The sequence below is a fragment of the Dama dama genome, chromosome 23 (genome assembly GCF_033118175.1).
Source record: "Dama dama isolate Ldn47 chromosome 23, ASM3311817v1, whole genome shotgun sequence".
NCBI classification, from domain to species: Eukaryota; Metazoa; Chordata; class Mammalia; order Artiodactyla; family Cervidae; genus Dama; species Dama dama.
The window spans coordinates 38,074,895-38,102,549 of NC_083703.1; the positions used below are offsets into that span (position 1 = coordinate 38,074,895).

The following is a 27,655-nucleotide window of genomic DNA, read 5'->3' on the forward strand; positions in this document are numbered from 1 at the left end:
ATTATCACCATCAACTTCATTATTTTCATCACCAACTTCCATTTCAAGACATGTTTGCTTTCTGTTTCACTCATAATTACAAACGTCTCTGCCAGAAAAAGAAGGGACCCATGTAAAGGTCCTCACGCTTGAGTCAGGTTAAGAAGGACAGAAATGCTTATTTTTATTTCACTGTGCCTTGTGTGTATATATATCTGACTCTTTCAGCCAGTAAGACAGTCTGACATGTTAGAGACAGATTGAAAGTCCCAATTCTTGTCATTGTCCATTTAGCAACCCCTGATCTAGTGGCAACTCAGTTTTCTTGTACATGAAATGGAAGAAAAAATAAGATAGAATGATATAGAGAATGTCAAGCCCAGATGACATTAGGTAGTCACTGAATAAACAGATTTTGTCAGTGCTTTGTTCTGTCACAACTATTTCCTACCTGACACAAGTTAAAGTAAAAAACCAAGTATACTTTAAGATCAAATGGGATTAATTAAATGCATGATAAAAAGGAATAAGCAAATACATTGGAAGCTAAGATATTTCCTGTCATTATGCATTACATATGTCTCTGAACCTCCCAGAAGCCAGGGCAAAAATTGAAAGTCCTGAAGAGGAAGAAGTATACCAATGCTTCAAAAGAAATAAAAAGTGAAATAAATAAATATCCAGAAATAGTGATACTCTTCTCACATGAAATCTTATAAAGATAATGTTGAGTGACGTGATGAACAGGTCTCCTGATACCAATGTCATTTTTAATTCAGGTTTTTACATGGATCTTTTCACAAGTAACCTGACTAACAAGCTGAGAGGTTAACATCAAAATCCATTTCAGTTCAAATGGTTTCTTGAGGGGATTAAGTTGATGTGGTCTAAAAATGTAATCCCATGTACTGATAATACAAGGGAAGAACTTAGAAAGCATAGCCACCCCAAGTGCTATGGAATAAGGAATTTATTACAGTAATTCAAGTTTGCAGGAGTGTGGGAGGTGCTGGGGAAGAAAGGCCCAAAAAGGAGAGATGGGAGGTGAGGGGCCAGTCACCAAGCTGGCCTCTGGAAGCACTGCCATGAGTGGATATGTTGGAGCTTTCAGAGCAACTTGAAAGCCAAGCACATCCTGCAACTGAAGTGGGACTCTCACCCTGCCAGAGCTGTGTAATAGTAAGATGAGAGACTCCACATGATTACTTAAAGCTGCCAAGCACACTGGTTCTGGGACTTCATCCTAGTATGCCTGGGAAGTCTTCCTCCTTCAGAGACACACAAACCCAGTCTTGAACTGGGCCAGAACATTATATGTCCTCTCACACATCCATTGCAAGACATTCCTTTAACATAGTGTTCTTAATTCCATTGCATAATTAAGGTCTTCATTTTATTGTTCATACATTAGACTCTGGTGAGAAGGTGTAAGCTTGTTCTGATCATGAAAGCACAGCCCCTTATTTTGCAAATGGGGTCAAGGTACCAATGATCTGTGCTGAAACATGGCAAGAAAGAAGGGTGGTACTCCTTGTTTTGCATCCTCCATAACACATTTATCCAAAAAATTATGACCAAAATCATCAACATAGACAGTCCTCAAATCCCTAAACACAAGAGCCCCACAAAGACAGACCACAAGTTTCAAAAAGAAATGTATTAAATGCCCTGTACTTTATTTTGTTATTGAACAGAAAAACTTTTAATAAGCCAAATATCTAAGAAAAGGAGGAGCTGTTAGCTAAAAACGACTTGCAAATTAAGTTCAAAGCCTGGGCCATGTGTTCTGAGCATATTTTTTTTTCTTTAAAACATTTGCTAAGTGTTCAACAGTGGGCACATCACAGATTTGTTCGATTTATTCTCTATTGCTATGAACAAGTCATGACTGAGATAGAATAATTCTGTCTCTAGTTCTCAGAGTTTTCTCCCTGAGCATTTTTTTTTCTTTAAAACATTTGCTAAGTGTTCAACAGTGGGCACATCACAGATTTGTTCGATTTATTCTCTATTGCTATGAACAAGTCATGACTGAGATAGAATAATTCTGTCTCTAGTTCTCAGAGTTTTCTCCCTGTAACATTTCACTGGACTGCATCAGTTAGCATTTATGTAGCTCTATTTGAGTAGAGTCTTTGAGTTCTAGTTATTTATATTTGTACCTTCTTAAATGGTTCAGACAATAAAGAGTCTTCCTGTATTGCAGGAGACCCAGGTTTGATCCCTGGGTTGGGCTGGGTTGGGAAGATTGCCAGGAGAAGGGAATGGCTGCCCACTCAAGTATTCTTGCATGGAGAATCATGTACAGAGGAGCCTGGCAGGCTACAGCCCATGGAGTTGCAAAGAGTTGGACATGACTAAGCAAGTAACACAAGGAAGTTTCCATGGTTCTGTTATTGTATGATCAATTTGTTAGTAGTCATTAAATCAATATAACAGGAAAAGTATTTTCACTTTCTATAGTTCATATGATTTCTAGAGAGGGTACCTCCTGCTAGGTGCACAAGCAAACATACTTTTGAGTACCTTCATGGTTTGAATATACAGGTTTGAGAGAGGAAATTCAAGGGAATCTTGAGTTCCATGTCTGAGTTAATAATATTGTGAAAGGCTGTCAGTGCATTGCAGGGAAAAACCAGCTCTGACTCCAACGTTGGAATTGTTTCTTTAACTTACTTTTCACTGCTTTTGTTATTATAATCATACAGAATGACTGGCCTTAGAGGATCCTGCCTCTCTGCCTGACTGTTAAACTAAAGTGCCTTTGTTCAGAATCCTGTCTACTTTTGGATAGCAGGAAGGAAGAGCTGAACACATGCCCTGCCTGAGGCTTGCCATTCTAGGAGATATTTGCAAGATTAATGGCCTTTTTACTTTGTTTCCTCAGCTCCCCCCATCTTTATTCAATAAAAGAACCTGGCATCCAGACCCCAATAAGATGGTTATTTTGAGACATTAGTCTGCCGCTTCTTCATCAGCCAGGTTTTCCTTGCATCAGTACCTTGTTTCTGATTTATTGGCCTGACCTGTGGTGAGCAGAGCAAGCTTGGACTCTGTCACAAATGGATACAAGGAGTCCAGGAGTGAAGGTGTCTATGATAAAGCAGTCTTCAGGAACTTTCAGATACCTTGAGGAGGATTAGGATACCCCAGGCCATCTAACTGGGGCTTGGGACACTTCTATATAGATCCCAAAGACTGGAAGAGTCCATGGAGATCTCTGGGTTACTTTTGATCTATGTTTGTCTCTCTTACATTCATATGTGCTTATTTAAAATCCAAGGTAACCTTGTGAACAAGATAGCTTGTGTTTGGGGGACAAAATAGCATTTCAAGAGGTTACACAACTTGTCCAGCATCTTTCTGATATGGCTGGGAACCTAGATCCTGTCACCACACCAGATACTTTTTTTTCCAAAACTGGAGGATGAAAGATACAAGGTTGGACACAAGGTCTTTCAAGTACTTGCCTTTCCAAGTGATGGTGGCTATAACTGTGATTGGAGGGGTATTCAATGTTTTTAGAGAACATGATCACAAAACTGGGAAGACACTTTCTTCTTCTGTTTGGTGACCTCATCACTTAATTTTCTTCTCCTTGTTGCAATTTGTCCCAGTTTTCTTTTCCCATTTTCACACCAGTTCATTCTAGTCTAAGAAGTAACTACCATGCTCCCATTAATATTAAATGCAACATTTTAAACTGAAGATCTTTAACATCCACTCTGCAAAACTTCTCAAGACTGCCAGATGCATAAATTTTCTCATTGACAATACATTAGATATTTTCCTGAGAAACTACATTCTTTGGTTCTCTAATAATGATCAGACTAAGAGACTTTAAAGAGCTATCTCTTTCCCTTGGTTAGTGTTGTTATAAGTAACACTTATGTAAAAGGTAAAACTTTAGATTTAAATTTTGATTTCTTCCCAAAACACAGAAGTATCCTTTGTGGGATAAGCTAACTTATTTGTATCTTAGCCTATCCTTTAGGCTTAATTTTTTAAATAAGTTTATTTATTTATTAATTTTTGCTTGTGCTGAGTCTTTGTTGCCACATAGGGTTTTCTCTAGTTGCTGCAAGCAGTGTCTACTCTCTAGTTGTTGTGTGCAAGTGTCTCATTGCAGTGGCTCCTCTTGTTGCAGAGCATGGGCTCTAGGGTGCACAGACAGCATGTGGACTTCATAGCTGCAGCTCCTGTGCTCAGGCTCAATAGTTGTGGTGCTTGGGCATAGTTTCTCTGAGGCATATGGGATCCTCCCGGATCAGGGATTGAACTCATGTTGCTTGCATTGGTAGGTGGATTCTTCATCACAGGGCCACCAGGGAAGCTCTATCCTTTAACTTTTTAAAAACCATTTTTGGGCATGCCATTACACAATCATTTTTCAGCCGAGAAAAAAAAAAATAATGGAAGGAACAGTAGAAATTCAGTTCTGTATTTGTGTACAGACATTTGGAGTAATTCCATCATATGATTTTATTCTCACCTTGGCCTCTTATTTTGAAACTGCTCTTCAGAGTTCTCGCATTTCTGCCTATGTTGTGGCAAATTGTTTTAGCATGGTAATATGCTTAGATCAATTGCTGGCAGCAGTAATGTTAGTATCAATCATGTACAAATGTGTAATAACTGGGAGACGGATGGTATTACTCCCCTTCTTTTAGCTTGGTACAGTTTGCTCTTCTGGAGGATGCCTTTAGTACAAAGTAATTTTCAGAGAAGTCTGAAGGCACATCAGTCAAGCATTCAGAATTCTTTCAGCTCCTCTCAACCTCAGAGGGAGAGGGGCAGTCCATGCAGTAGCAGGGACTTGGCCAGCACCATGGACAGAGCCACCCCATGGATTCTAGATGCTTCTGAGTGTTGTCATCCAACAACATCCTGCAACCTCTAACTCAACACTTTATGCCCTTCAAACACACACGCATACACACACAGACACACACGCTTTCTTTACTTACCTCTCTCTCTCTCTCTCTGTTTCTGTATCTCTTGTTTCCTAGCCCTCAATGTTAGGATTTCCTGACTGTTCACAATTTTGAATTCTGGTATTTTGTCCTGGGAACTTTTCTCCCAAATTCTGATTTTCTCATTTTATCTATGCCTCCTAACACAGTTTTTCTTGATATTATTGCATTTTCCCCAGTGTATGTCACATTATTGTTCTTATTTGTTTTTACCTTGGCTACTATTTGTATTCAGTTGCCCTCCCAGGAGGCTGAAGTTTGTTTTGATTATATTTATCATAAGTGCTGCATTTAAATGTGTAATAACTTCAATACACATGTATTCTACATCCTGAAAACACATAGCAAGTGTCATATTTCACATAGTATGTTGGTCAAGGTGTTAGCAAAGAAGAGATGGAATTTGCAGATGGGTAATTAAGGACAGTGTATTAAGGGACTATTTACAAATGTATGGAAGGATCAAGCAAATCCAATGAAACATAGTTGAGCTCCCAGGACTAGCAACCTATGGGAGCCATTGTCCTTTCAGCTTGAAGAGACAAGGTAAGGGAATGGTCAGTGGAACTGGAGAGAAGTGGGCTTCCCTGGTGCTTCAGGTGGTAAAGAATCCACCTGCAGTGCAGGAGACCTGGGTTCAATCCCTGGGTCAGGAAGATCCCCTGGTGAAGGAAATGGCAACCCACTCCAGTATTCTTGCCAGGACAGAGGAGCCTGGTGAGCTACAGTGCATAGGCTCACAAAGAGTTAGATATGACTGAGTGATTAACACATACATCATATGGAGAGGGCTCCACAACAAAGTTGTGGCATTTAGAAAAGGGATGGAGTCAATAAATGGTGACCCGAAAGGGACGGAGCCCAGAAAACAGAAACCTCCTGCCCTGCTCTCCAATTTGCTTCAACAGTCCTTCCCATTGACTGAATGCAATGGGATGCCATAAAGCAATGAATCTCATTGATGTGACCCATAAAAGTCAGCCTCCCAGGGCATAGCGTACATTGGAGAAAGGTGAAGAGATCTGAAGAGGAAAACAGTAATTACCAGGGAGATATAATATGCATCATTGACATCTACATAATAAAATGACAATGTAGAAAATTACTAATATATCATAAACTCAGATGTATTATAGACCCAGTTTACCCATATTTACCACCTGATGGCCTCATAACAAGTAGCTGACCTTAGAGGTCTCTTGCTCAGGTATTTTGTTCTCTCTCGAGTGTCAAATCTCATTATTCTTCGTGGGATTCCTCACTCAATACCGCTCACTCAATAAACTAGACAAATAAGAGTAGGTAACTCACCATTGTCTAATGCTCTAGTCTATTTTTGAAATACCTTCAGGCCAATATATTCAGCCACATGAGAATGATTGACTTCATGTTCTACCAAAATCTTTTCTTCAATTTGTTCATTGATTTAGCTTTTTTAAAAATTCCCCTTGATTAAGGCTGAATATAACCCTTAAATCTGAACACAGCCAGACTGCTGTGGTTTTTGACAAATCACCTCAGCTAAAAGACGCAAGCTCATGCTTCTTATTTATTCGTCTGTTCTTGCCAACTGAACTTGCCGGTTCCTCCTGGTGTATGTCTCCTGGGAAAGAGGAGAGGAGAAATAATAAGGGCACCTTGAAGAAACAATGTAATTATACATAACGTACTGTGGGCAAGGCATCTCATGTGGAACTGAGAACAAGAGCCCTCCTTTCTTGTCATTGAAAAAAATATGAAGACTCACTCTAGCATAGATGTATATCACTGCAAAGATTTATTTTTATCACCATTGAATCCTGGAATTTACACACTGCTACATAGTAAAATGACTAGCTGACTTTCCCTCAAGAAGACTGAACCCATGACTTGACTTTGCTACCCCTATACTTCAAACAGCTGAGTCAATCCATCATCAACAAGTCACCAGACATGAATTTGTGACATAAGACTAGGAGCTATCATAGTTGGTTGGACACATGAACATGGAATGATTTTTCTTAACATCCACAGACAAATAACTGATGAGGGGGAAGAGGAAGAAGTCAAGAAGAAGAAGGAAGAGGGAGGAGAATGAGAAGGAGTGAGGAAGAGGGAGAAGAATAGAAATTACTCTGATTGTTACAATCTGGAATGTGTTCAAAAGTCTAAGGTCACATAACTAGATTCCATTATCTTTTATAAACTCTAGGTTTCACATACTGTATTATGGCTTAGTCTGAGTTGATGCATTTTGAGCCAAGATCAGCCTTACCTTCATCATCCTCAAACTGAAACATTGCCAGTTAAGTCAGATTCAGACCCCAGCAGTGTCTACTTGGCTATTCTGAAGGAAATGTCCAAAAGGACACCCACTCTAATTCTTGAGGCCTCTATGAGGAGAGTGATTCATTCTTCCACACAGAAATTAAATTATTGAAATGTTCTTTCCCAACACTTTAGAACAATATACCACAGATACATTGAAGATATTAATTTTAAAACTCACCCTTTAAATTAAAAAGTCTGAAGTCAATCATACAGGTTTTCAATCATTTAAATTGACTTGTGAAAATACACATTTCAATTTAAATGTCTATAGATGCTGGACTTTGCTTGGTATATGGTCTGGATTGCTGTTCAACAAATATTATTTCCCTTTACTCTCCCACTGTAAGCCAAGTTAAGCTTGGCAATGTGACTTGCTTTGACAAATAGAATACTAGTGGACATGATGCAGTGGCAGCCATAAGTGTTGTTCCATGGCTTGGCTTGGATTTTGAGCTCCATTGATAAGTCCCAAGAAGAGCATGCCTCAGGTAACCACTGCAACTTCAACTTTGGCTTTAGAAAAAAATAAACATGGAGAAGATCTAAACCAAACTCACAGATTAGAGACAAACTGAGCCAACATGCAGCTTAAAGTAAAGCCACTCAGCCAGCCTAGATCAGCCAAACCAGAGGCAACTGTAACATGAGAATAAAATACTTGCTGTAAGCAATTGAGATTAGGACGATTTGTTACACAGCACTGCAATGGCAATAGTGGACTGCTACACTTTGTATGACTGCATTTCCATGCTTCATGTACCATAGCATAGCCTCATGAAACCAGTAGACCTTAAGAGATATGACAGGCACGAGAGAAATGAGTGCTTGGTAGAAAATATTTTTATTGAAAATTAAGCAAACTAAGCAAATACTACCCCCAACTTATATCAAAGCTCAGAGGATGAAGCCACTTACCCTAGGTCCCATGGCTAAAATAAGAGAGAGCACGAAACAAAGGAGTCTTTACTTCCAGCTCGTGATCCTTCACATGAACCAGGTCAGGGATGCAAAACACAGGAGTCATTAGGTTGGGTGAACATTCTTGCAACTTGGGCAACTCAGGCCCTATTACATTTGGTGGTGGGAGGCTAATTGTGACCGAATCACCAAATCTTTGATTATTCTACAGGAAGCCACATTTTGGACTTTCTTATGGGAAATGATTCATTTCCAAAAGATGGTGACTATTTTTTTTAACATTGTAATCCATATGAAAAAACATTACTTGTGAACCAGGTGCCACTAGCATAAGTTAATACATCATAGAGTGTTATCAGACATTAAGAATACTATGATTGGGCCCTATATGAATAGCAATCTCCTGATTGTAGAATTTTGTAAAAGAAAATAATTCTATAAAGCCCCTAAGTGTTGTTTTAATTAGCTAGTTCTAGAAGTATGTTTGTAAGGTGTAGGTTTTGGTTTACTCTCTTTCATGTCATAAGAAGATAAAACAGATATTGTATGATGAAGTTTCTTAAAAATAGATTAGGCCATGTTTCCAAAACCATGAAATTATAGAATATTTTCAGAAGAAATAGGAAGAGGAATATCTGAGAGCACAGACATAAATTTATAGCTATTCCTCCAGCATTTAAATTACATGATATATCAATTTCTCTGCTTGGGTGAGGTCATCCAATCTAATACTAAAGAGTGTATAATTACTGAAAGAATTTAGGTCTAAGTAAGGACTTTCCTAGAATCAGATGCTTCTTGCAATGGCAGAATTAGCCTTTAAAAACTAGTATACACATTTTAATATTTGAACTTTTATTTTACACATAAAATTCTTATGTTTTCAAATTCCAGTTTATGTTTTCTAAATAGCCATGTGCTTTGTTCTCTCTGAATTATTTCTATATGAGGGGTAGTTTGAAGAGCTCAAAAAAATCTCCCTGTTGAAGATAATTTCCATAATAATTCAAAAAAAAAAGAATTGAAGATTTGCTGTATTTTTTTAAAGACCATGAAACAGAAAAGGAAATAACACAAGGTGGAGAATTCATGAATAGGTAATCACTTTCTACAGACAATAAGCAATGTTCCAATAAGCCCTGAGAAATAACTAATTAATTTTCCAAGTGAGCAAACATTATTTTGTAGTCCTGTAGACCTAAAGAGGAATCTAAGGATAGTGAATAGCAATGCGTTCCTAATTTTCAAAAGAAGATGAAAAAGGCCCTTGGTCCTCATTGTTTAGCTTCTTCAAATCCTAGCAAAATAATAGAACCTAAATTAGCACAAAAAAATAAATTTTTACTGTCCTGAAAAATAAGGAAGCAATGAGTAGCTTCTGTTTATGAAGAGTCGATTGGTCTGAATAAATTTGATGGCTTGTTGATGAAGTTATAAAATGAATACAACCCATTCTAGATTTAATGCCTTGCTGATAATAAAACTCTCACTAAAGCCCCATGAGTCCTCCCCACTGTATTAATTTAAGACAGCTTAGATACAAAAGTCAGCTGAGACTTCACAACTGAAGAAAAAAACAGAGCTAGGTCATTTAAGGAAAAGGTATAAACTGGTAAAAGCTACAGGAATGGGAGATGGGACCATCCAAGTCCCAATGATTTAAAAGGAGTGAGGATGTGGGAGGAAGGCTCAAAAGGGAGGGGATATATGTGTACATATAACTGACGCAGGTTGTTATACAGCAGAAACTAACACAACATTGTACAGCAATTATACTCCATTTAAAAATGAATTAAGAAATAAATAAAAGGGGTGGATGCATGCCAACTAGCTAATTAAAATTTTTCAAGCACCTGAATTTTAAGTTAAAGCAAATATGAGAATGTAAATAAATACTGCAGGGAAATGAAATGAGATCTTAGAAAATAAGAATCATCTGGAGAATATTTTTTAAAAGCTTGATCAATATTGAGTTCAAAATTTGGCAGAAATCTGTAAGGTGACAACAGCACTTCAGAAAGCCTAAATATGGACTTGGGGGTGGGGAGGGGGAGGACAGGGTCATTAGGAAGAATCCACCTGAAGAGGTTGGTAACAGACTGTGGTCATAGAGCATTGTGGCACGCTGTGAAATTATATTATTAATGCTCTTAAGGACTCCCCTGGTGGTTCTGTGGTAAAGAGTCTGCCTGCCAATGCAGGAGACACAGGTTTGATGCCTGGGTCGGGAAGATCTCCTGGAAGAGTAAATAGCAACCCACTCCAGTATGCTTGTCTGGAAAATTCCAGGGACAGAGGAACCTGGCAGGCTACACTCCATGGGGTCACAAAGAATTGGACATAACTGAGCATGCAGGCACTGCTCTTAAAGAGCTCAGAGTGAAGTCAACAGAAATGGAAAAACCCAATCTGATTTATAACAAGGAGGTATTTTAAACTGTACCTTCTGTTTTTCATACCTTACTCCCCTTCACCTCACCCAATTTGATTACCCATCCATCCAATTGAAGAGACATGAACAGAATTATCTTTCTGCTAATGGTCCAAAGACTATTCAAAGATCCAGCATCCTCTCCTAGGACTGCTTCTACCTTTTCCTTTCCTCCACAGTGATGGGTTTTCCTTTACCTGACACTCCCTGGGGCAAAAATTCTCCCCAGAAATACATCTGAATGAGAGGATCTCAATCACATCTTGGGTGGTTCAGACACTTTTAATCACACATAGGGCTGTTGACTTACAGTTATGAAGCCATGAAATGAAATATTCTAGTCTTTTCAGGACAATTTCTTCAGAGAGACTCGAGGGGGTATGTGTCCCATCTGAACCAGAACCAAATGCCCATGTTTTCTCTACATATACAACAGTATCTTTAATAGTAAGAATCTCAGAACTGATGGTTTTCATGTCTGATACTAAGTGTCAGACAGATCAGTTCATCCGCACATGTACACTCAGTCATGTCCAATTCTTTGTGACCCCCTGGGCTGTAGCCCACCAGGCTCCTCTATCCACGGAAATTTTCCAGGCAAGAATACTGGAGTAGGTTGCCATTTCCTACTCCAGGGGATCTTCCTGTCCCAGGAATCGAACCAGGGTCTCCTGCATTGGAGGCAGATTCTTTACCAGCTGCTTTCCCAGGGAAGCCCCTTGAGAGAGGTTACCTAACAATAAATAGGTCTATTGGCCACCATAATGTTACTGAAAAGGCATGATTGTTTTCAACATTCCTCAAGCTATTGATGATGTTTTCTATGTCAAAGTCTGTACTTGGGCATCTCTTTGAAATTGCTTTCAGATCTGGAAGGTGTCTAATTCAACCATCTCCTTTTACCAATAGGAGACAAAGGCTTTGAGGGATGTGATTGTTTGGCCCCAATAGCAAAGTCAGTGACAGCAGAAGCAACAATACCGCTGTCAACTGGATTCCATTTCAGTCCTTGAAACAGTCCGCTGCCAACTTCTGTTCACCTTTTACAACAAAGTTACTATTGTTAATCAAAAAAGAGAGAGAGAGAGCTAGAAATAGTTATATAAAACACATGATGTACATGGATGTGTATTTGTATTTCAAATAATATCAGTGCATTTCCTCCACTTGCTTACTACACTGTTATACATTAGAAATTTAGTACTTGCACCACAAAAATTTCTATTTTCATTTGCTATGCTGTTCTGACAATATTACGATGAGCTGCATTCTATATAAACCACTAAAAATGGCTTATTCTAATCAGCCACCCAGGCTTTATTTAGCTTGTATCCAATTTTACATGGTTTTAATTATTTAAAATGCAGATACATAAGATTCAACACTGACTAGCATTTCATTTTTAGAATTTATTTAGGAAATGAAGTATTGCTTTGTGGTTTCAGAAAAAAATTAATAAATATCTCTGAATAGATGGTAATTTCATGCTCATTTTCAGAAAGAGTTAGCTACATTAGCAGCACTATTTCCCAATACCCATAATCTTCTAAATTGACTTATTTAATGCTCTTCAGATCTATTTTTCTAAAGACTTAGATTTTTATCTCTGTTGCTGCTTTTGAAATGCTCTCCATGATTGTGAATCCATCTAATGTAATTTTCACATTTGGTGCCTTTTTTCTCAAATGATAATACAGGGCAGGAAGAACCACTTAGTATTTCTTCTTCCCAGCCTCATGTGAAAGTGAAAGTGTTAGTCCTTCCATTGTGTCTGACTCTTTTTGACCCCATGGACTGTACCTCTGTCCCTGGAATTATCCAAGCAAGAATACTGGAGTGGGTTGCCATTCCCTTCTCCAGGGATTTTTCCCGACCCTGAGATCGAACCCAGGTCTCCCACATTATGGTCTCATACTTTGATTCAAAATAGGGTAAAATATAAAGAAATGAGAGAAAGGAAGAGCTGACGGTCTCTAGACAAGAAAACCTTGTGTTAAAATCAAACAGATGGACTATCAGTGATAACGGATGGAGTAAGATAGGGTTTTTGGTTTTTTTTTAAATCTTAGTAGAAATGAACCTCTGAGCAGTAAAGAACTCAGGAAACGAGAGTAGCTCTATTCCCTCTTATTAACACTTTTCCAGAAACTTTGTCTCTACTCTGGTCCTGTGTCTTAGCACCTTCTCAGCACCTTACTTAGTTTTTCTTAAAGGAATTCAAATAGTACTTCTTAACGGAATTCCAGTAGTAGTAGTAATAATAATAACTGTATACAGGTTTCTTGTGCTCTTATCAAAATCTTCAGTAACACCTATACCTTTATTTGGTAATGCCTGAACGGGCTTTCGGGGAGCCAACTTCTTCAACAATGAGATCTGCTTCAAAGACAGTGTGTCCCATGGCACTGTGTATTCATTTCTACCATTAGTGGTTTTCTTATGTAGATTCCAACTTCATGCTAAAATGAAAAGGAGGACATCTGAAATACACACACACATATATGTAATGTGTGATTATTATAATCTCTCTCTCATTCTCTCTCTCTCCTTCCCATCTCCCCTGCTCTGGATGTATCGCATATAGTTAAGTGTCTGGGGTGGGGGGGAACCTCTTATCTCTTATTCAAGTAAGGCAGGATTTTGAACTTTGGAGCTACACAGTTGAGATCAGTGTACACACTGTGTAACTCAACACTGTTTGAGTTGCTTTAAAACAATCGCACTCTTTTTATTGCAGACATTGCCTCCCTGCTTCCTATCACTAGGGCAGAAAGAAGCCAGTAGTAAGCAGTTCCTAGGACGTGAGTGCACATTGCTTAACTAGATTACTTAGTTGACCCTCTGCCACTTGGCCTGAATTTGCCCCAGTCGAGGATACTCAGACAGTGTCATCCCAGTCCCTGGATCTGTGGCTGTGCCTTCCCCAAGACGCACCCTCCCTGTCCTTGGGCCATGTCCCCAAGCCTGAGAAGGCACCTCCAGGCATCAGTCCCGGCCGAGGCGTCTTGAAGGCGGTCTCCGCGGAGCAGCCCAGACTTCTGGAGGAGTCTCAACTGATCCCACTTGCTGGTGGGGGCGAGCCTGGTCTCCTGCCAGGCTGCCCAGCTGTTTCGTTCCAGATCCGCCTGTAGCCTACAAAAAAAATAAAAAATAGCTCGCTCCTGCACACTCGCCCCCAAGAGTCACCCCAAGAAGGCTACGTTCCCCCGCTCCCCCACTCCTTGCTTGTAAGGGAAGCTAAGCCTGCCCTGGGATTTGCTCAAAGTGGCGGGAGGAGAGTTAATGTTCGCTTTGTTATTGAGAGAAGGGGAAGCGAGTAGGATTTCAGTGTGTGCGTGTGTGTGTGTGTGTGTGTGTGTGCGTGCGTGCGCGCGCGCGCGTGTTTGTGTGTGAGAGAGAGAGAGAGGGAGGGAAAGAGACCGAGAGAGTTGTTTTGCAGCAGAAAATAAATAGGGACGCAGAGAAGGGATAGGCCGGTGCCCTAGCTGTCCTCGGGGCCTCGGGAGCGGCGCACACCGTAATTCCCTTGCAGAGCCCCACAGATTTCCACCAACAATGACATCACTCCGGCGCCGCCGACCGGATTACAGCTGGGGGGATTTTCCCGGGAGCGCGCGGCCCGGGCGGCGATGGGGGCGCTCTCCAGGGTGCTGAAAGGGGCGGGGGCGCGGGCTCGCCGCGCGGCGCCCCCAGCGGGCGGAGGCGGACCGGCCGGGCCGGGGGCGGACAGGGGCGGGCCCGGGGCGGCCCTGGGTGAGGCCGGCCGCCTCTGCAGCCCTCATTGGCTGCCGGAGGGCGCACGTCACTCAGGCTGGTGCTTTCTTCCCGCCCCGATGGAACTGGAGCCGAGGAGGAGCTGAAAATGCAGATTTAGCATCAAGCACAGATACACTCGCTCTTTCTCTGAGATACACACAGCTCTGCACGTTAGCACCTCTGCGAGCTAGCCGGGCTGCCCGACCACACGGCTTCCCCGCCGGCCAGAGGCTGGAGAACACACACTGATTTGCTTCTTTCCAAACCCCTAATCAGTGTTTTCCTCTACACAAAGATTTTTCAAAAAACAAACACCAACAACAAAAACTACATCTTTTTTTTTTTTTTTTTTTTAATTTGGACCTTCCTTGTGGGACCCTGCTCCGCCATCCTGCGCGCCTCCTGACACCACTTTTCACTCCCAAAGAAAGATGAGAGGTGGTTGTATCTCCCAGGGGAAGGCGGCCGCGGGGCTCCTCTTCTGTGTCATGGTTTTTGTATCTGCCGAGAGACCGGTCTTCACGAATCATTTTCTTGTGGAGTTGCACAGAGGCGGGGAGGAAGAAGCTCGCCAAGTTGCAGCAGAGCACGGTTTTGGAGTCCGAAAGGTAAGCATCTCCCTTGCATTTCGCATGTTTGTTTCTAAACGGTGGCAGCCCTGCGCAATCTCATTGCAGATTCGCAAGTTTTCTTTCTTGTGCGATGCAGATATTCTGCCATCGGCTCTTCACACGACATCGCCTCCGGTGATCTTTCACGGGTTATGTAATTAAAATGCCCTTCAAATTCTACTCGGAAGGTCATGAAAACAATTGATCGCCCTTTGACTTGGTGGAGAAAACAGGATAACACCTTTCAAACAATGCGGTGCGCCCGGGCTGCTGTCCGAGCGACCAAGTTCTCAAGGCTGCCTAGGGGTGAGGCAAGAAGTGCCGGCCGTCTGGGCTTGGCGTGGCTAACCCGTCGGGGATGTGCCCCCCGCCCCCATCTCCCGGAGAAAGGCTAGTTTTCGAGGCACAGGGCTGGAAGCTTGGACATCGCAGTTCCTCTGCTTGCTTTTCGAACCCTGCGCCAGGACTTCCCTTGCCTGACTCTGGTCCCGGCTCTTTTCCAGGGAAGACGACCACCAGCTCCAGGAAACTTGGAAACAGAACTGGTTTTTCTTTTCAAAATCGAGGGCTGAAACTTGCCCAGCTCGCCCCTGCCCACCCACCTCGAAGCGCACTCAGTCGGCTCCCTAGTTCTCAACTTGCGGCGGTAGACGCTGGGGAGGTAGATTTTAAGGGGATTTCCCCTCGGAGAAGTCGGGGTGTCTCTCCCTGCACGTGGGCAGCCGGCTTGGCTTTCCCACCAGAAAGCGGGGATCCCCATCCAAGAAGTTGTCAGAGTTCAGTCGTTTCCCAGCCGGGATGCCGCGGGACTGCTTCGGAGACTCCAGGGTCCCCAGTCTGCGAGGGCGAGGGAGTGGAGAGCACTGGATGGGGGCCGCGGCTGATCTACTTGCTTCCTGCGAAATGTCCTGCCAGGGATCTGAAGTGTCCTTAGAGGACCTGACGAGGGGTGGGGTGGGGTGAGAGGGCAGAGAGAAAACGGGGCGAGCAGAATCTGGAGGACCGAGGGCTGCGTGCGATCTAGCGACCGGAGGGCTGGCCGGGTGGAAAGTCTGTGGGATCCCGGGTCCCAGTCCTCCCTCCTGACCCCAGGAAAGACTCTTGAGTTGAGCGGTGGGCGCTTCGGGTGCTGCTTGTGCGTCGCCAGGGCAGCGCGAGCTGGGGAGTCGGTCCCGACTTCCCACGCGTGGCGCCTCCCTCCCAGCCGCGGCTCAGGCTCCTTCCACCTGCTGCGGGTTCTCCTGCCTCCGTAGGGCGTTGGCCACCGAGGTCCCGACCCCCAAATGGGTCTGCCAGGGAGTCGGACGGAGGTCCGGGAGGAGACGCCAGGGCTGCTGGAGGCGCGCGGGCGGCTCCTGCGGGGGAACTTGTTGCTCGCGAAGGAAGCGTGGGTGGAGCGGAAAGAGGAGACACCCGCCGAGGAATCCCGCGCCGCTGGGGCCTGGGGTCTGGGGGCTGTTTTCAGGGTGCCGCCAACACAACAAACAAGCATCCCCTCCTTCTTCCTACCCTCACGCCCCCAAACTTGGCAAGATCCAGGAACCAGGCGCATAAATATAGTAGTGATTATTACTAGCTGACAGTCACGGGGGGTTGGGAGGGTGGGGGTGATGGAGTCTCTATACACACTTTTATTTAATACTCTCAAGAACTCTGGGAAGCTGCTGTTATTATGAAGCCTATGGTTCTGATAAGGAAATTACCTCAGATAAGGGTCCAGGATGAAAACTGTCAAGAATTTAAACTCAGATATTTGCAGGACAGGAATAGAGACGCAGACGTAGAGAACGGACTCGGGGACACAAGGGAAGAAGCAGAGATGAACTTACGCTCTTTAACCTGTTAGTATATAGCACTCCAAGCTACCTGCTCTGCAGGGCATGCTCGACTTTAGGGTATGAAAAGAGATGTGGTAGCAAGCTCTTTAAAAACCCCACCTTTGTAAAAGAGCTGCAGTTGGTGGGGAAAATCTAACCCTCTCCCCGCCCTCCCCACCCGGGCTACCCAGGTGACTTCGTGGTAAAGAGTCCTGCCTACAATGCAAGAAACACAGGGGACTCGTGTTCTATCCCTGGATGGGGAAGATCCCCTGGAGAAGGAAATGGCAACCCACTCCAGTATTTTTGCCTGGGAAATCCCATGGACAGAGGAGTATGACTGGCTACAGTCTGTGAGGTTGCAAAAGAGTGGGACTCAACTGAGCAACTAAACACCAACTCACCCCCTACCAGACCTTTTCCATCGAGTGGGCTGACGACATTATCCTGTTAACTTCTCCTTTTTGAAACTGTGCCCTTAGCATTTGATCTTAGCAATGTAAGCAAAATGTGGAGCTGAGACAGATCATGGCTTAACATTAGTTTTCTAAGAAAGTTGCTTCTGTTTTGTATGGTGGTGAACAGCTCAACAAGGGATTTACAGTTTTGGTGATGGGAATTGAGCAACACGGTGTAGAAAACAATCTCATAAAAGAATCTGAATCCTCTGCATACACTTAACTTGGAATCTTAGGGAACTCCTACTTTGGGGCGAAATCAGACACCTCAGCTTCTTTCCCATCCTTTGTCTTACAGCCTCAAACTTGCAATTCCCATCTAGGAAAGATGGGCTTTTACCTTGCCACATCTTCCTTACTTTTCCATGATCTCTCAGAAGTACTCTTATCCCATGATTTTTGCTCTGAGACATGTTTAAGTAAAAGGCAGTCTATGGCAAGGTACTTCCGATGAATTGTTGCATGAAACTACACTTGTTGAGAATAAACATTCTTTTCCTCCTTTGGATCCATGTCCACCCATCCTCCTAGACTGAGTCCCCAAGCTTCCCTGATGCTATGAGCTTTCCCGTCTCCAAATTCCTGTGGGATGAAAAAGCAAAGACTACACGACTTAAGCTGTGACGTTTCATTACTTGTTCCCTAGTCAGTTCATGAAACTTTTTGCGACCCTATGGACTATAGCCCCCAGGCTTCTGTGTCCGTGGAATTCTGCAGGCAAGAACAATGGAGTGGGTCGCCATGCTCTCCTCCAAGGGATCTTCCTGGCCCAGGGATCAAACCCACAGTCTCTTATATCTCCTACATTGGCAGTTGGGTTTTTTAATTGGTAACGCCCCCTGGGAAGCCCAGTCAGTTCGTACATGTAAGTAAACATGGGTTTAAGTAGTGTCTTCCCGCTTAAAAGGTAAATATTCAGGGATGGAATCTTCTGTATTTCTGGTTTCCTTACCAATGCCAGCTATTATTGGATTTGCCAGCCTGTAAGAAAACTTCTTTCATTACTCCTCTGGGTTTCCCAAACACTGTTCAGTCTTATTTTCAGCATGCTGTACTGTACTTTGGTCAACATTTCTTATCTATTTTTAATTTTAAACCCTCAACACTTCCTTTTCCTTCCTCTCCCTATCACCCCAACCTTCTAGATGCTCAGTGTAAGACAACAGAGAGTCTCAGCAGTTATTCATCTGAAGGACGGGGGAGGGCCTGCTATTTTTACTAAGTTATTTCATCTCACACATCAGTAAGATAGAAATTATTGGCATCAACTCTAATTTTCAGATGAAAACCTTTAAAGCTCCAAGAGGTTAAAAGTAACTGCTTATATCTGATAGTTAAAAAGCAGCCCTCAGATTTAAAGCCAAATGGAAAATAATTTTGTTTTTCTATCATGCTGCCTCCAGGAAGCTTTCCCTGACTGCCAAATACTTTGCCTTTTGGGCACCATTTCAGAATTCAGTTATTTTTCCTTTTATTTTTTCTGTATTTAACACTTATTTGGTATTATAGGAGCATATGTCATTAGTGTGCTTGAATATGCACTTCTTCAGGTAGGTTGTAAATCTTCCAAAAGACAATATACTATGTCTTTTTATAGTGTCTATATTGAGCACAGTGGCCTATGTGTAAGAGCCTGAATGAATATTTGTCAATTATTTTGCTTAACTCCACAAGACCAGAGCAAACAGTTATATTTCCTCTTGAAAATGGAATAAATGTACCTGTAACTTTGCCCTCAGGAAGGTGTGTTGAAACTAAAGTTTTCTATTTTATCATGATGTGGCCCAGATCTGTAAGACAGATGTATATGTCCAGAAGAATGAGTAAGTTTACAACAATGACAAAGACATTATTCTAAAGATTGCTTTAAAATTTTCAATACACTGCCAATTTTAATTCCTTTGAAAAATAAGATGAAAATTATTTATCAAAGTAATGTGTTGAGGGTTGGCCAAAAAGAATATGAGAATTAAAGTAGAAATCCAAACGACTGACAATTAAGTTTTTTTTCTTTTACTGTAAAGTTTTATTTTTTGCTCATGAAGGACTGAGGCTAGGATGATTACACAAGTAAAATCATGTGACCACTTTTATATGCATAATTGTTAAAAGGTTTTTAGTCTAGTAGTAATTATACTATTAGGTAATGAAAGAGTAAATTTCTGGTCATTTTAATTTTATTGAAGTATAATTTAGGAAAGATTTCTTTCCCAGATGCTGGGAAAGATTAAAGGCAGGAGAAGGGGACGACAGAGGATGGATGGCATCACCGACTCGATGGACATAAGTTTGAGCAAACTCCAGGAGGTGGTAATGGACAGGGAAGCCTGGCATGCTGCAGTCCGTGGGGTTGCAAAGAATTGAAGACAACTGAGCAACCGAACTGAACTGAACTGAACTGAATTTAGGAAAGAGCACAGCTTGAAAATTTTTCATTAAATGGGCACACATGTGTACCCAGCATCTAAATCAAGAGATAAACTATTATCAGCATTCCAAAAGTCCCCCTTTTGCTCACCTGGATAGTTTTTAGCTTCAGGCTAAATTGCTTAAAAAATATTGCTTCTGTGAATATTGTAGTATATGTATGTTGGTGAATACATTTATACCTTTCTGTTGGGAATATTCTTAGGAATATCAGTTTTCCTTTGTTGTATAACAAACCACTACAAATTTAGTGACCTAAAACCACATAAATTGGTTATTTCTTCTCTTTCTTGCATAAAGAGTCTGGCACATGTTAGTTGGTTCGTGAGGCTTCTGCTTAAAGCCTCACAGACTGAGTTCTGGATATTGACCAGCTGTGTCTGCATCTAGAGGCAGAACTAAGGGAAAATCCTCTTCCAAGCACATTTAGATTTTAATGAGAGTTCAACTCATTGTAGTTGCAGACCTGAAATCTTTATTTTCTTGCTGGCTGTAGGACCAGGACTACTCCCAGCTTCTAGAGGTGACCCTCATGACCTTGCCACATGGCCTCCTCCATAAGCTTTCACACAGTCTCACCCTTCAGATCTCTGCTCTCTGGAAGGGACAGTCCCTGGTTAACGTTAACCTGATTAGGTCAGGCCCACCCAGGAAAACTTCTCTTTTGACTCTTTTGAATCAGACTAAATTGATTTGGGGCCTTAAGTACATTTGATAAACCTCTTCACCTCTGCCATGTGATGTACTCTAATCACAGAAGGAAAGTTGTCATAGTCACAATCCTGCTCTTACTCAAAGGGAGGGGATTATTTGGGGCACAGGACACAGGGAGCAGAGATACTGGGGGCCCTCCCAGAATTCTGCCTACCACAGCCTAACCCTAACCTCAACTGGTAAACAGTTTTCCACAGTAGTTGCGCCAGTTTGCATGCCTGCGAGCCGTGTGTGAAGATTCTGATTGCTCCACATCCCCACCAACATTTGATATTTTATCCCTTTTTCCTTTTAGCTGTTTTGATGGGTACGTAGTGTGTCTAGTTGTGATTTGTACTCTGTGTTTCCCTGATGATCCATTGAAGCTGAATGCCTCTTCGTATGCTTATTTGTGTTTTGGATTTTTTTTTTAATGCAGTGTCTGTTCAGGTGTTTTGCCCTTAAAATGTTTTCTTTTGGGTTATCTGTCTTAATATTGGGCTGTAGAGGTTCTTTACCTATTAGGGATAGGAATCTTTTGGCAGATATATGTATTTTGAATATTTATTTTCACCATTTTAATAGTGTCTTAATACCCCTAGGATATTGAATCCATATTGTATAACTTTACTTTCACTTCCAATGCAAGTAATTTTGTCAGTCAAAAGAATTCTCTGGCCATATTCCTCTGTTTGGGGGATGAAGGCAGAAATAACAGGAAATAGATTTGATCCTAAGTGTTTCCAAAAGGATTCCTATTTAGGAAGCCCTTAAGGGACAGTTTTTCTGACTACAAGATCTACTCCTGCACTAGCTAAAGGAAAAGAGCCCCGAACCCTACTTCTCCAACATGGCTGCCATGAATTCCTTTTGGACCCCAACTTAATACATTATGACTTAGGTCAAGTCCAAGTTCTTCCCTCACACCTTCTCTGATTGTTCTAGAACAGAGCATTTATCTCTTGGGAATTTCCATTGCACATAATCTGTTCCTCTCCTTGGACCAGTCACCAGTCACATCTGTTACAGACATCACCATGCCCAGTGCCCCTCTTGTAGTTAAAGGAAACCAGGAACAGTGATGTCTAAAGGAAAAGATGATGCGATTTGGATTAGACAGGGCTGGAGACTTGGCTTAGTAATGAAATCCCTCAGAGGCTTGTTTTATTTGAAATGGTTAATAAAATATGGGGGTTGTGAAAGATCAATAATATAGTGCATGTCAGGTTCTGGACACAGTGCTGAGTGTGTAGAATAAAGGCCTGTTATTGGTGGTAGTAATAATAACAAGATGATGATCTGGCAATATTTTTTACTCAAGAAAGCTTTCGTGGGTTGTACCTTCTCAGGAGTGACAATTAAGTGAAGAATAGACACTCAACCCAATGGCAACCCATCCATGAATCAGCCATGGTCCATGAGATGGCCTGGCCCAAATAGTTCAGTGATCTGTAATTCATTATAGACCATGGTAATTATCTCCACCAATCATACCGGATTCCTTAGGAAATTTGACTCACTACTTGCTATAGAATGGAGAATAGAGTGTAGTTGGCATTAGAGCGCCCACCCAGGTCTTGGGAGATGCAAATATTTCATCTGAGTTTCTAATAACTTCCAGCTCAACTTCTCAGCCAAAGAACTCTGTGACACAGACTTAAAGCTAATCATCAAACTAACTTCCTCTTCTGTATTAGCTACAGAAAGACCTCATTTCCCAGCCTGCCTTACAGGTAGATATGATCATATGATAATCCCAGACAAGGTATTGTAAACAGAAGTGATGTGCATTTCTTCTGTGCTTGATGCATAAAAACTACATGTAGGTTGATTTTCCACACTCTTTTCTGTTCTGAGCCTTGATGTGATTGAGAACAGTAACTTTGGAAGCAAAAGCTAAAGATGGCGGAGTCAAAAGATGAGAGGATCCCACATCCCTGACTCTTGACTTAGATGACTTTATCTGAATGAAAGATTATTATATTAAGGCACTGAGATTCAGGATTTTATTTTTAGAACAACCAGCATTACTCAAACCAATACATTCTCAATAAATGTCCCTTTATTGCTGAAATGATTCTCCAAATCTTGCAACTAAACCAAGCCAAATTATAGCAACAATAGTATTTTAAAAAGACTTATACGAGAGTTCTTAGATTTTCATCTCATAATGTCAACCAACTTTTCAGGTCCTTGTAACTTGTCTTCTCCAAGAATATAAAATCCACTCAACACTTTGCCCCTCCTGCTGACAACCAGTATGCCCTACACATAGTGGATACTCATTATGTGCTTCTTGACTGATACAGGCACCTGGGTCACAAAACAATGATTTATTCACCAACTCAGAGAGAAGGTATGTGAAGAACTAGTCTTTAAGAAATTATTCCTATAGTACCCATTTATTTATAGGCAGAAATTTAGGAAATAGAAGTTGTTAACAACCAGCAAATCACTGACTGACAGACTCCAGTGTTTCCCTGAAATTCCTGACTTAGAAATGATCAATACTAGAATAGATGAGTTCTTTGAGCAGAGAAAATAACGCCTGCAGTTAAAACCTGATAAATATAAAAGAAGGGGGAAATTATACCTCTTTTTCTCAAATGAGTGAATATCTAGAAATCAGTTTCTATTTCAGAAGGTCTTATTAGCTATAGATCATAATGTTATAGTACATCAGAGAGTGATGCTGATAGTTAAGTTTGCAATAATTATATATTCAAGTGTAACTACTCAAAGAAGTCAAGCTTTAAAAATAAAATATGAAACCTGATGTTTAAATGTTTTCCCCCAACTACACAGAAACTTTAATTTACATTTGAGCTCAGATTCATCATTTGAATAGAAATCCTCTACAAAATTTCTAGAATATATTATTTGAGATTCAAATAACCACAGGGCAGTTAAAAAACAAGAATTTTAGTTTGACTTTTTCTACTAAGATGTATCTGTTATAGCTAAAGATGATTTGGTGGCTAAAATCCTCTGATTGTCAGGGAATCAAAAATTATATCTGAGTTAACTCTTCTAACCTAAATATAATGATTGGATATTAGTTGATCGCTTCTACATGGCTTTCTACATATAGAAAAGGCAATAAACTCTCTTGACAAATTATTTTTGTCCCTAAAGCTATTTGACCATGATATTTTGGGTATTGTTGTGATATGCTGAAGTCCTCTGATGAGAATAGTTGGAAATAATAAATTCTTAGTCTTAGGTTGCAAATGAAACATTGACACAAACCCTTAATTTTCTGACATAGAATGAAATAAACTTAAGAATGTTACAGCATGTTAATACCTCCCCCCATTATAAAGTTGATAAGAGCATGAAGAAAATTGTAAGATCCTAGAATGGTCCTTCATTTATAACTTTAAATGTGACGTTGACTCCCCTAAACATCCAATTCTTCTAGTTTTTCCTAAAATATAATTTCATCACAAGCCCTATTACCAGAACTTCTTCAATCCCGAGCTCTTCATTTTCGTGCATCTCCTGGTTAGCTGGGTTTTATTTAAAAGTGAAGGGATGAGCCAGCACATGAAAAAGGAACTCTCCTCTCTTTGATATAAAAAAGAGAAGAGTGGGCAGATGAAGTTCAGTTTTTAGGTCACAGAGGATGATATGGGAAGAATATCCACTTAGGAGTCACAGTTATTTCAAAGATGTAGGAGGCAAGGTCAATGTTTAGAGTGAAGAAAGCAGGGCTGGGATGGAGGCTTCAAAAGAGATAAACTCTTGTGCTCTGAAAATGGGAATGGGAGAAGATGCTGACAGAGGGCCAGCAATGACTTCTGGCCAGTACCAAGGGGCCAAGCAGGAGAGCATAGATTTATAGTATCACCAATTGAGTCATTTTCTTAAATAGCACTCAAATGGGGGTGATGGAAGTGGGGAGAAAAAGCAATGGAGTTTTTAAAAAATGGAATATCAAAAAAGTAGAAGAAAAGGTTAATTGAGATTAGTAGTGAGAGAGCTGAACAGAAGAAAGATATGGTGAGTAGGGTGTTGAAACTCAAGACTCCCCAAATTGAGCACTTCCAGGCAATGATAAGGTCCATGCAGGTGAGTTACCAAAGCCAAAAAGAGATGAAGGTGATCAACAAGCTGAAAGTCAAACGCACAAGCATCCATCCACATGCACCTCAGTGGTGCCATAGCTAAATAGCATCACCAAGGAAGAGTGTTGAGAGAAAATGAAGTGAAGAGGTTCGAGCACAAAATTTCTGGGGACTTTGGACATGGAGGGAGAAAGAGGAGACAGAACCTGGACTGTTAGGGATATGGAAGGATAATTGAGAGAGTGCAGGACTGTGAACAGAATGGAGTTGAGGATTAGGAAAGGAGGGATGGGGCAACAGTGGCCACTGGTGTTAGAGATGAGGTCATTATTAAAATTGGAGGAGCCACCTTAGCACATGGGAAGAAAAGTATGTTGATTTGGGTCCCCAGGAGTAGTCCTTGGGATAAGGATTAAATACAAATTGTTTATTCAGGGAGTGATTCTAGTCAATATTGGCAGGGGAGTGGGCAATTGAGAAAGGGAAGGCAGGAATTAAGGGTGTATCACATAACAAGTTGTCACTATGAGTAACTGGAACTCAGTCCCACTAGGAAACTCTAGGAGCTGGTTTAGAATCGTGTCTCAGAATCATACTGCCTGAGTTGGGAGGGAACTGGGGTATTTATACACCAATTCCAATCAGACATTGATTCATGATTTCTCTTGGGTGGCATTGACTCTGCAGCATTTTGACTTGGCAAATGCTCAAACAGAGCATAATTTGGCCGCCAGAGAAAATTCTCAGACAAGTAGATCCAGAGGCTTGCATGCACTAAATGCTGGGGTCCAAAGGGATTTGAACAGGAAATTGATAGTGTCTGCTACAGGAAGGAAGCCAAACTGTGAGGCTGCAGTCAGTAAGATGAAGTGGAAGTATCACGTGTTGACAATTCCTTCACATAGTGGTAAAGGGGGGACAAGAAGAAAAGTCTTGCTTCTCTCCCAATTTGTCCCACCCTCCACCCACCCATAACCACATTCACACACATCTGTTCTCTAAGTCTTTGTCTCTATTCCTGCCTTGGAAATAGGGTCATCTGTACTATTTTCCTACATTTTATTCGCATGTATTAATACGTGATATTTGTTTTTCTCTTTCTGACTTTACTCTGTATGACAGGGTCTATCTAGGTCCATCCACATCACCACAAATGACAAAATTTCATTCCTTTTTATGGCTGAGTAATATTCTGTTGTATACATGTATCATATCTCCTTTATCCATGCATCTGTCGGTGGACATTTTGGGTGCATTGAGAGAACAGCATTGACATATATGTACTGCCATGTGTAAAACAGACAGCTAGCAGAAGCTGCTGTCTAGCACAGGGAGCTCAGCTTGGTGCTCTGTGATGACCCAGAGGGGTGGGATGGGGTGGGAGGGAGGCTCAAGAAAAAGGGCATATATGTTCACATATAGCTGATTCACGTCGTTATACAGCAGAAACTAACACAATATTGTAAAGCACTTATACTCCAATAATAAAATTTTTTAAAAACTCAAGAAAGAGGAAAAGTATTATTATGGTGACTTAAACTCATTTGCTTTTAATGATTTTTATGATAATGATTTCTAAATACTTGTCAGACCACTCAGCAATTCATACCCCACCAAAATATTGTGAGGTACCTGCTGGTTATTCGAACTGGTTTATCCAGACTCATTTAAATTTTGACAGCCAATAACTGACGTTATGGAATTATAGCCTATCAGAGCAGGAAGAGATCTTGGAAAGACATTAGATTAACCCCAAATTTTATACACGAGGAAAAGGAGATGAAATGTGATGTTTATGTTCCCAGAAATTTGCAATGAACATTTGAACCCTTTTGCTTCCTGCTGTGGTTCAAACGATGTGTTCACACTAGAGGAGAGAGAGAACCAGACTGAACAAGATGTCTTTGAGTGATTAGGCGCGTAAACCAACTTGTTGTTTGCCAGTTCATTTCAGGTCCTCCTGGTCTGCTTTTCAGTTTTGCACCTACATTTTTTATGGATTCCAGGTTCCCAAACAAAACTGCTCATAGATGCAGAGATTAAAACAACAATCTATTGGATTTATACTTAGTAAAAGGTAGAATAAGAATTTTGTATTTCTTTGACTGCCTCCTTAGTGTCTAACACAGTGCCGTACATTTAGCAAGTACTCAATAAATATCAAAATATGTGGTTAGAAAAAATTCAAAAGGCTTCGCAATAGCATTAGATGCTCAGTAAATGACAAACAGATGTGTTATGAGATACTGTAATCAGGAAAATCAAGCATGTTAGGAACAGTTATAAGAATATCCTAATTTGTGCCTGTGTTAAATGACTTCAATTAATTAATTACCATTAATAGCCTAAAATCTTAAGGAGATTTTAAGGAGACTTAAGGAGAAATTAAGAAGCCAGCAGCAGAAGACAGCAAGGAGATCCACAAATTCTGTTTCCTTGCCCTTAGCTTGTCCTCCAAGTCTGTGAGGGCAGGGGTTGGGGATGGGGATGGAGGTAATGTCAGTTTCATCAGGACGCTATCAGTTCTCTTAAAAAATGATGGAGTTTGCATGTAAAAAGGTAGTTGGCATGAAACAGTTGATTCTAGTCAGTTCTTGTTGCCTGTGTTTCTAGGGAGTGTCAATCAAGAATAGGAGACCAAGTGAGACCTTGCAGAGCCCAAGATGTGGGAAGGGGTTTGGGAAATAAGCCCCTGTTGGTCTCTTGGAGTCCAGGAGTAGTACCATGGGGGAATGGGATACAGAATCAGGCCAAGGGAACCTTGAAGAGTTGTGTCTGCAATGAGGCAAGGCGTGAGCCAAATTTGGACCCAGAAGCTGAAGCCTGAAACAAGCCATTCTGGCCATGAACTTAGAAAGGAGGAAAGGACCAAAAAAAAGTTATGGGAGTTTGAAACTAATGGACAAAGAAAGTAACAGGAGCCACAGTCTTATTAACGGAAGCATACAAGCAGAAGAAGGTTTAGTCCATTCAATAAACATGTACCTAGCATACTCAGCAAGTGTGATATCAGACCCCAAACATGGACTTGGGAACAAGTAAGAAAGGTTTCAGATATAGAGGAGAGATCAAACTCTTGTGTGCAAACACTTTTTGAATCTTTGGTTGTGTTACATTTATTAAGTCCCATTGGCCAAAGAAAGCCATCTGGTCAGGCTCAAAGTCAGTGAGGGAGGGAACCACTCAAAGGAACTGATATGGAGAGACATAAGCAA

At 41.3% G+C, this 27,655-nt stretch overlaps 1 protein-coding gene across 1 annotated transcript in view; it reads left to right on the top strand.

Annotated features, from left to right (window-relative positions):
* Positions 1–14,492: 14,492 nt before the first annotated feature.
* The window catches only part of PCSK2 (proprotein convertase subtilisin/kexin type 2), a 230,315-nt gene continuing 217,152 nt past the window's right edge, over positions 14,493–27,655 (top strand). Inside the window, exon 1 of the mRNA XM_061126390.1 lies at positions 14,493–14,975. Within this exon, the coding sequence (XP_060982373.1) occupies positions 14,799–14,975 (177 nt within the window). The 5' untranslated portion in view covers positions 14,493–14,798. The remainder of the gene's footprint in view (positions 14,976–27,655) is intronic.